The sequence below is a fragment of the Pseudochaenichthys georgianus genome, chromosome 9 (assembly GCF_902827115.2).
Source record: "Pseudochaenichthys georgianus chromosome 9, fPseGeo1.2, whole genome shotgun sequence".
NCBI classification, from domain to species: Eukaryota; Metazoa; Chordata; class Actinopteri; order Perciformes; family Channichthyidae; genus Pseudochaenichthys; species Pseudochaenichthys georgianus.
Genome location: NC_047511.1, coordinates 9,621,290 through 9,631,807, shown reverse-complemented (window position 1 = coordinate 9,631,807; position 10,518 = coordinate 9,621,290). Strand labels below are relative to the sequence as shown.

The 10,518-nt window shown below is 40.0% G+C and overlaps 1 protein-coding gene across 4 annotated transcripts in view; it reads right to left on the bottom strand.

Moving 5' to 3' along the window:
- Window positions 1-209: 209 nt before the first annotated feature.
- The window catches only part of slc39a14 (solute carrier family 39 member 14), a 37,550-nt gene continuing 27,241 nt past the window's right edge, over window positions 210-10,518 (bottom strand). For 3 of the 4 annotated variants that reach the window (XM_034091035.1, XM_034091037.1, XM_034091036.2), the window contains 6 exons: window positions 10,366-10,518; window positions 8,883-9,005; window positions 5,190-5,372; window positions 4,848-5,079; window positions 2,985-3,169; window positions 210-2,461 (listed from right to left, as the gene is read on the bottom strand). The exon at window positions 10,366-10,518 is cut by the window's right edge and continues 17 nt beyond it. In XM_034091035.1, coding sequence (XP_033946926.1) covers window positions 2,309-2,461; window positions 2,985-3,169; window positions 4,848-5,079; window positions 5,190-5,372; window positions 8,883-9,005; window positions 10,366-10,518 — 1,029 coding nt within the window. In that variant the 3' untranslated portion in view covers window positions 210-2,308. The remainder of the gene's footprint in view (window positions 2,462-2,984; window positions 3,170-4,847; window positions 5,080-5,189; window positions 5,373-8,882; window positions 9,006-10,365) is intronic. The other variant, XM_034091038.2, reaches the window with a different exon arrangement.

Sequence of the window (10,518 nt, the reverse complement as noted above, 5' to 3'; positions counted from 1 at the left end):
GGTCAATAATTACTTTAAACGATGAACGTTTTAGGTTAAGTTGTATTTTAAAGTAAGGTACTTCTTTAAAGGGTTAGTGGCTCAAAAATAAATATAGAATATGAAATCGGTATTTTGAGCTTTATCTTAAGGGAACACTTTAAGGAGAACAGTTTATTAGGAATAACATACTTTGGTTCAAAAAACAAGACAATGACACGTGATTTTCTAGGAAAAAGGATGTTTATAAAAAAGTTTTCCATGACACAGAGAAAGCTGATGAAGATTCCCTTAAATTACAATAATTAGAATATTGACTGACCTCACAGAAAGTGAGGTCAGTCAAGGAGACAGCCATTATGACTTTCAGTTTCTATCTCTAAAACTATATGATAACATGTTGAATCTACAGAACGGTGGGTTTGTTAGTGAGGATGGAACATTTATTCTAATTTTCTCAATAAATATAGATCATATATGGTGAGTGATTTGTGGTCTTAACAGTTCCACAAAAGATGATGTTGCTATGGTGTGAATGGCTGTTTTATCCTTAAAAATAAATATTGTTTCAGTTGTTGTAGTTGTACAATATGACGGACACTAATATCCCTGAACCCTCCCGTAAACAATCAGCTTTACAGATCATAAACAGTTTGTTTTGGCCATAAGTATGTGGATATTAAAGCGGCTTTATTTTGCTCATTTTCAGGTTCATATTTGTATGTTGTGTCTCTACTGTGACATGTCTCCATGTTTCAATGTTCAAAAAACTCTATTGTTCGCATACTGCCTGTGCTGCAGCACCTCTTTTCACCCTCTGTCTGAAACCAGAGCCCAGTCTGCTCCGATTGTTTTTTGTTGACCAACATGGCAAAATGGCTGGAGCCAGTGAGTTTGGGGAATTTGTCCAACAAAAAAAACATTAGCATTAACCAAAATAACAACTGAATAAACCATCATTGCAGGGTAATTGACTAACTCTTTCAGCTATTCATTTAAGTAACGCTTAACCCAGCTTGTGCTACGATTTGTAGAAATATTTTTATTTTGCCTAGGAATAGCTGTCAAAGTTCTACAGATATTATATATATTAATCTGTAAATCAAACACACCAGTAATATTTTAGAGGGACAAATTGGAGCCAACAATGAAAAACTGCCCCAGACCAGAAGTGCATACAAGCATGTCCGCATACTTTAGGCCATGTAATGTAACTCACAGGTTAGTCATAACAACCTATATATAGTATATGACTTCATTTTTCAGTGATTAATATGGATAAGGTTACAGTAAAGAAGGCGAGGTGTGTGTGTGCATATATGATTAAGCTTAAAGTATTTTGAATGTCACTGTAAAAAAAAAAATATATATATATATATATTCACTGCTAATAAGGGGCACAGATGGTTAACTATATGGACAAAATGTCGCCTGAATGAAGCCATAAACTCTGCTCTTTATGTCGCTTCACATATCCGGTTCGGAAATGTTTCCGACTGCATGCCGAAGAGAAGTTTTCCCACCAAACGTCACTGTGTAGCCCTTCACCATTCTCAATGGCCTGCCCATATTTGGTCTTCAGGTTTCTTCTCATGTATAAAAAATGAACGCACGAACAACAGAGTCCAGCAGGAAGTCAGTTTGATGTCGAAACTTCATTAACATTCCAGTTTAGATCCGTAACAAATTATTTTTGGTATGTAATGATAAAAGGAAAAGGAGGGAACAGAACAGTAGAGACTCAATAATGTTATTAATACAGTGGCTGTAACCTGATTGTGCTTTTCCCACCTCCTGAGGAAGCGTTGCGGGCAAAGACCATAAGTGATATAAATACTGTTGAATCTCTACAGTTGTGGCTCAATGACGTACACTGAGGACGAGGACGAGGGGGAGGGAGGGAATCAAAATGGCTGGTCACTAGTCTAGGGAATAGAGAGAAGTGTGACTGGCTGAGTATTGCACATCCTGTAAGTTCAAAAGTCTTTAACTCGTCCCTGCAGACGATGCTTCAGTTGATATTTCTTGACTTTAAGCAGCTGTCAGGGAAAGGTTGACAAACCTAAAAAAAAAGAAGCCTGCCCCCTTCTGTTGGGATCTACTGCATGTGTGAACTTTTAACGAACGGTTACATAACATATTTACGGTAGAGGAGGTGTGGGTACCTGCCGCACAGCAGCCAAACTACCCAGACTCCGGGGTCCTGGAAACTGGGGATCGAGAAAGTAGTTCCCTCCCCTTGGGGTCAGTTTACCCCAGCACAAACACGCTGACACCTCAGTTTCATTTCACGCTGGTCAGAGCAGGTGTTGGTCCAGAGGAGGCGGGGCTAGCCCAGCTGTATCTGCCCCGAGTACATGGTGAGGAGGAGCATGATGGCGAAGCCCGTCAGCAGGCCGGCATTCTGGATGGCAAAAATGACAAGGAAGCTGCTGCCGCCCGCATCCTCCTCCTCACGACTCACCTCGTTCATCTCTGGAAACTGAGAAGCAGAAAGAAACAGAGACATTTAGAATTTTTTAAACCTCTCTGAACTTATTCTACTTTCTCCAATTCCAAATATGGGGGGCGTTCAAGTCCATCTTAAAAAGGACACGGAACAAGAAACCATTGGTCAATATGATTGCTCTTATATCCCCTAATTGAAGTCGTTTTAAAATTGTGCCAGTTTTTAATGTTTTAGAACAGTTTATTTTATTTCGACTGGTTAATATGGCATTTCATTTGGGTTTTACGACGGCTGTATTCGTCTGCCTGTATTGTTTTGTGTTCATTTGTTGTAACATTTGTCATGCTGCCCTCTTGGCTAGGTCACTCTTGAAAAAGAGATTTTAATCTCAATGAGACTTTAACCTGGTTAAATAAAGGATCTAAGAATAGCCTCTTCCTAATGTGTTTGGAGAACTTCTTTTTTTCTTAAAGAAGTCTGTATGTCAAATGAGAACACTCATAATTGCACATCCTCCCTTACAATACTTGTATCTATGTTTTCCCAAGTCACTGACCATGTCTGCCAGAGCGATGTAGAGGAACATTCCCCCCGCCAGGGCAAAGATCCAGTTGGGGGAGAAGCTGTTTCCGGCCAGGATGCCAAAGCCCATGCCCAGGTAACAGCAACAGGCCGACATGAAGTTGAAGAACAGAGCCTGCTGTATGCTCATGCCGGCGTTCAGCAGGATCACAAAGTCTCCTGGAAGAAGACAGAAAGATTACATCATGAAGAGAAGAAATGACACGTATTGGATTTGTAGACGCTCAGGGCAACAACATGCCAATAGGAAACATCGGCTGGCTTGAACAGAGTGCTGCAGGAATAAGTCCTACAACCTGGTAGTGAGTTAGCATTTTATTACATCTGGTTCCCTCGTCTCATAGTTGATTTTTTTAACTTGATTTTGATTTGATGCTTGAGATAAGGTGTGTGGTTGACTCAAGAGATGTTCATGTTTTGTTCTATGACATAAAATAAGACCGTAAATACCAGAGGTGGGACCAAGTAATTGTTTTGCAAGTCACAAGTAAGTCTCAAGTCTTTGCACTCACGCCAGGGCAGGAGGCTTAACATGTTGATGTCAAATATTTGTGTTTTCACTTTAGAGCCTTTTAGAACTTCAAGGGTTATCATTTCCGCGCCCCACTCTCCAGTGCTGTTTATGTTGAAAATAAAACTAAACTTTTTATAACCACAATATTTTAACTGATTTAAATGCGGAAACTGGGGTTATTCATCAGAATTGTGTATGACTTGTGACTTGCTTGACCCTCACCACAGTGACTTGGGACTTGCTTGAGACTTGTAGGTCAAGACTTGAGACTTGCTCATGACTTGCACATGTATGACTTACTCCCACTTCTGGTAAATACCCTACTTGTGAACGAAGCTTCGATGTGTCATAAAAACCACAATTGCTAACAAATGGCTAAATGAGACTACAAAACGTCAAGGCGCGTTCACACCGCAGTACTTTTCCCACTTGAGTTCCAATATAGTTCCAAAATGTCGCGTTCACACCAAAAAGTGCCGGAACTAAAATTAGTTAATCAGAACCTTTTTTACCCCCTTTTCTGTCCCTGCTAGAGAGCAGGGACTTTCGTGGGAGAAAAAGGTTCCTATGTCTGATTGGCTGGGCGGATTGCAAACCACGGCCCGTAAAACTCCCAAAAAGTTTTGTGAAGCCGCCATTTTATTATCCTCGCATTAGCATGATTAGCATTAGCCCAGCGCAGAAGCCCATGGGTGCACAAAGAGAACTGGATACAGCGTTGGAGGCGGGACCCTGTTCTTTCCTACGAAAGTTGCTCAGTGAATAAAAGATTTCCCGACTCTTGAGAGAAAAAGTATTTTTGGACCCATAGAGAATGAGCATTTTAGCGCATTTCAAAAACGTTTAGACCGTAATGATTTAAATAAGGGCTATAAAAGTAGTTTTGCTTGGTAGTTGATTTAGTTCAGAAAAAAAAATCAGCTGATTTAGAGACGTCTCTCCCAATGTAAGTATTTTTGGGCCCATTGACGTCACAGACTGACACAGAAGTTGTAGTACCATCGTTTGGCCGCTAAAATAATTTGCTTCAACGTGCGGCACACTTCCTAGGGTCTTGTTGCAGCCATGCGACCGTGATATAGCTAGTTTTTTACTCGAAAGCTAGCTTTTTACTTCTGGCTAATACAAATCACAATATGGCATAAATATCTGGAGATTATCCTGCTGAGCAAAATGTGTAAGTATGATAAACGTTGATTTTTCCACAATATTCCAAAATCCAATGAAAAGATCCCACTGTGTCTCTTCGCGGGGTTGCTCACTTCTGGGTTTGGCCTACAAAACTACGTCACCACTGCAGTACTGTATAAAGTGCAGACTCACCGAGCTCGTGGGGGAACTCCTCACACAGGATGGCCACGGAGGTGCTGACGCCTTGAAAGACGGAGGAAGTGAAGGAGGCGCCGATGGCCAAGCCGTCGATGAAGTTGTGCAGGCCGTCGCTCAATGTGATCATCCAGGCCAGCGTGCCGATGTCGGAGTAGGCGACCCCCTTCAGCCAATAGCAGCCCCTGCCACTGCGGGGCCGACCCCCACTTTCTGGGCTCTGGGAGTCCTGGGATGAACAGAGTGACAGACACCCATCAGATGAAAAAAAAATGTATGAACTCACTCTGAGCAAATACATTCGGTAAAATAAAACACTTTCTGCCCCCCCAGCCTAACCTGTGGTGTCTGTGCGGGGCTGAGCATGAGCTCCCCCTCCCCTGCGTCCACTTTGCCCAGGGCCAGACTGCTGGCCTCTCCGTTCTGCTGCAGCTTCTCTTTCTCGCCCTCCACATCTCCGTCAGGGGTCGAGTAATGATCTGTACTCGGGTAATGACTGTGACCGTGGCCCTGGTCCTGACCCTGCGATACAGAGAGACAACAGATATCAGGAACAATTCATGAAGTATTATTCATAAGTAATATATATAATAGATATTGGCGTATCTATTATCTAGTATTTTTTATTATATATTTTTTAGAATTTTTAGAATTTTTCTAGTTCTCTTGTTTTTTTAATTCTTGTTTTTATGCACCACGACACCTAGTCAAATTCCTCGTACGTGTAAACCTACCTGGTAATAAACCTGTTTCTGATTCTGGTTTCTATTGCTTGTGGATCTATTCTTCATGACAAAAAAAATGACTTTAAATCTTTTAAATTAAGAGAAAAAACAGAGGAGAATTTACGTTTAAGTTATTTTGAAATGAATCACAAACATAGCGTTCCTTCTGCGATCTGTGTTCCCACTTCCACTCGATTTTTTTGGTTGCCTCCCTCAGGAATACATAACAGCCATGCAAATGCAAGCAGCCAAAACTTTATTTATACAGCACACATTCCATTTCAGGTACTTCTCACAGAGTGAGCAACCATGGAAGTGGAAGACACAAACACAATACAAATAGCATAAAGCAAAGCACTTTTAGCTGTTCGTGTTCAAAGCACAATACAATTGGTTTCCAATCAAAAACTTCATTCATTTATTTTAAATGATTGTTTTTCATTAAACTTGCATCCTTGGATAAAAAAGGTAAAATGACAAAAAAGCTCTTTATTTTCCTCATTCTCCCTGTGCTGCAGCACCTCTTTTCACCCTCTGTCTGAAACCAGAGCCCTGTCTGCTCTGATTGGTTAACTGGCCCGCTCTGTTGTGATTGGTCAACCGCTTAGACATGTCCCTGCCCTTAGCCTAACACCTACAATGTGTTGGAGCGCTAGCCACTAGAAGCGGCAGTGTTACATAGTGATGTAACAAGGTTGCGTGTTTCAGGCAAGGGGGTGGTGTGACAGATCTTTGGAGGGGACTTTGGGGTTTTAGCCTTTGCAGAACATTAACATGCACAACAACCTATATGACACACGACAGGAGAGGGAAAACCCCAACACGCATAATAGGGCCTCAAAAAGGTCATATTCCGCATGATGGCTTGAGATTCTGACTAATTCTCACAACACTATTGTAAAATGATTTGATCACAACAATCACATTCATTATTTGTTCATCTTATTGAAGTTTGCAGGGACAGTGACTCTAAACCTGGCTCACATCTACCACAAAGTCAAAGCAGGTAAAGTCAAATTCAGTGTTTTGCTCTGTAACACTTTTGTTAAAGGGTTTCTTTTTTGCAGTGAAAGGAAAAAGCTGACGGCAGTACTTGCAGGCGCCAATATGGGTCAAAGAGCGTGTGTAATAGGATCAGCACGTAAACGTGTTGGTTGTTAATTAGGTTGGCTGGACCATATGGCTGCGAGCCGAGTAACCACAAGGTGGAGCAACTTTCCCAGAATCACTGCTGCTTTTTGTGAATGGAATCATTCGAGTTTAAGAATCCTATTTTGGGGGAAATGTGTCAAACACATTGAATATGATCAACAGCTCTAAGCTGTTAACTAATCACAACAGAGCCATCCAGCTAACCAATCAGAACAGACTGGGCTCTGGTTTTAGACAGAAGGTGAAAAGAGGTACATTCTTGTTTCTTTGCTGAAATATGCACAGCAGAAGGGAAAGAGTTCAACTTTGTGACATCAGTTCGTAAAAGAAGTCAAGTGCGTAAAACCTTCACCCAGTTGATACATGATTCCTCTGAGTCGCATGTCTTTTTCGGTGCGGCAAACAAGAATTTTCCGTTGACTTTTTAAGCATAAACAGCTGAATATTCCTTTCTGAAGGACAAGTAAGAATATAGTGGGGAGCCAGCTTACATAATGTTAAGATACACTTCCTTATAGTGAACTACCGTACTCTGAAATCAACTCATCATTGCCCTTGCCCTAACATCCTGTTCAACTGGTTAAACCTGACACTGATTAACAGATAATACAAGCAACCATTTAAATATGTGTTATGAACAAATAACAATCTGATCTGTTGAACTTCTAGAGAACAACGTTACAACGGATTGGTGTAGAGAGGATCAACACGTAAAATAAATACAATTAATGACCAATTATGGATTTAAAAACCTCACATTCTACTCCACTATCATTTAGTCTGCAACGTTATCTCTCAGTAGGATTCAAATATCTTTAGTAAGATTATATATATATATTTTATTATTCAATTATTTTTGTAAGATCCAATTATTATTCAATAATGATGTTTTTGTAAAATTCATAAAAAAAACGTATCTTATTCACAATTTATTATGGAAACATCAAAGGACTTCAGTATTATAATTGTTCAATATTGAGCAAAATAATATATTTTTCCTACAGAATTCAGAAATGTCACAGAAAATATTGTTCCAAGCAAATTGTGGTTCAAATCTAGAAAAAATAAATATTGAAGAATTTTTTTACCGTATGGCATGTTGACTGAAAAACGGTGCAATACACATCAATTTAACATTCTTGCAATGATGTGTACAGTCGCCATATTTTTTTAGCTAAACTGGTTTTGGTCAAATGTTCGTTGGGGTTACCCCTCGACAGTTTTTTCATCCAATTTTGAATAGTCTTGTTTGGCAGAAGGTTTTTTGATCCGTGAGTTGACGGTGCACTTTTTCTTTATTAAGGGAAACCAATGACAGAAAAGGGAACAGTAGGTTCTCCTTTGACTGTTAGTCCTGGTTTCCACAATACTGTTTTATGTCTTGACCTTGGATACAAGCTGTTTAAAGCCGCCATAAATACCAGCTCTGTGAGGCTGGCAGAGGATCGCTTTGTTGAGACTGTAACAGATATGTTGATTCAGTGTTACTCTTGTTTATCTTTCTTCTGCCCATCTATACTCGTCAACTCCGGATTTACAACTCACCAAGGCTTACACTGCACCAAGTTCATTTAAAGGAAAACACATTTAACCGATCCATACGTGATAGTCTAAGGGGCTGAACATCTCTAAGCGGTTTACCAATCACAACATACTGGGCTCTGGTTTCAGACAGAGGGTGAAAAGAGGTGCTGCAGCACAGACAGTATGAGAAAAATAAAGAGCTTTTTGAATATTAAAGTACGGAGACATGTCACAGCAGAGACACAAAATACAAATATGAACCTGTAAATTAGCATAATGGGGACCCTTATAGTGTAATGAAATGAATATCAACAATATATGATAGACTGGAGCCAATACTTAGATTTAAAGTTCCAATGAAACAACTAGAAGTGTTTCTGACTTGGCGTGTATTGGGATGTACTGATTGGCGTTTACAGTAGTCGATAACACTGAATGTGTGTATTCAAAATGGCTTTAATGGGAACTAAAAACAAAATGCCATAAAACGGATGAATTAATTAACCTTTTAAATATGTGACTTGCAGAATTGGTCATTTTAAAAGATAAATGAAGCTGATTATTGCTCAGATTCAGTTTGGTTTTGAGAGCAACTTGTTCATCACATCATTCTTGCCGTTTGTGTACTCACCCCATTTTTCTGTTTGAGGAGCACCCTGAGGACCTTTTCAGTGAAGAAGAAGAGGTAAAAGCCAGCGAAGACCATGGCTGATTTGGACACGTAGTTATCCACCATGGGGTTAAAACCAAAGGCCTAGCATTGCAGGAAAGAAGATGATATCAGTTTCTGAGGGTTATTTACAGTAGCTGTTATATAATTACTGCCTGGCATCACCAGATGTGTATATGTTTAAAATGAGGTGTTGCTTGAAACAATTGTCAAATGTAATTTGGCAGGATTTTTCAGTTGAACAATTAGCGGTTAGTGAATGTTTGAATTCTAAGAGGCTGTTGTCAAATGTAATTTAAGCCGTCATATCAGACGGAAACCTCCTCTTCTGTCTGTGAAATTATGCAATACATTTCACAACAGCTGTACACTTGGCCATGGTGGGTGGGCTCACCGTCTAGATTTAAAGCCATAACACACATTCCCATACTTGTGGGTTATACCACTCCTTAAGTAAGGCTCGAGTTTGAAGCTTGCTTAAACATGTACCCAAGCTTCCCTCGTTAACCCAACTGATCAAATTCAATGTAACGAGAAAACAATAATTCATGAATTAGAGTAATTATTATATTATAAATATTATATATCTAAAGGCTTCTAGAGGACTGTAGCCATATTTAATGTCAGGTTTCTTTCTTAAACTTCAGACACTTAAATGCTGACTAATGTGCAGAATTTATCACCGACACACTTCAAATATGTCAGCTTTGTTTTAAGGGATAATGTGTGTTTTGTCTGTTCTATATATAACCCCAGCAAAAGCACCTACATTATTGCAATTAAACCTGTGATTTAGACCGCATTTGATTTGGATTTCCTGCAATTGACCCACACAAAATAGTCCAAATTGATGAATGAAAAGAGATGTTAAATTATAAAAACAAAATAAAGTATTCACCCCATGTGAAAAAATGAATCCTGGTCAGATCAGACTACATTTTTACATGTTGGCCATCAAGGAGAACTCTCCGTCTGTTCCAAACACAGGGGGGTTGAATACGTTTGCAAACTTATGATTTATTTTATCATAATTTTTGTGTGATTAACAATTAAGAAATATGTTTACCATATTTGGGCCGCCATTTAGCTTATTTGGTAGAACTGGCAACCAATGAACTGGGGATTGTCACCCATGCGGGGTAGGACCTTTTGCCGCATGTCATCCCCACTGTCTCCCCCGTTCATTTCCGTCACTTAATAAAGGTTACCCAAATACAATACTTCAAAGTGCTGGGCATGTTGTGTACATCAAATAATAAAATGTTTCCAAACTCAGCTTAAATTACAGGTTTTTGCAATAAAATAGGAAAGGGGGGTGAAAACATACAGTTTAAACCTCTTTATTTTATTTACTCATACTATTCATCCTCTTCCTTTGACTGCCTAGCGACCCTGCACTGTGAGGGAGCTGCAGCTAAGTGAGTCACGGCAGCAGCGACACTACCTCTGGGATGAGCTGAAACAGCGCGTTGGAGTAGAGCGTGCCAATGGCCAGGGCTATGAAGAAGAGCAGCAGCCGCTTGTAAAAGGTTTTCCTCATGAAGGGCACCACGCTCGCCCCGACCAGCGAACACAGAGAGATCAGTGTCACACACAG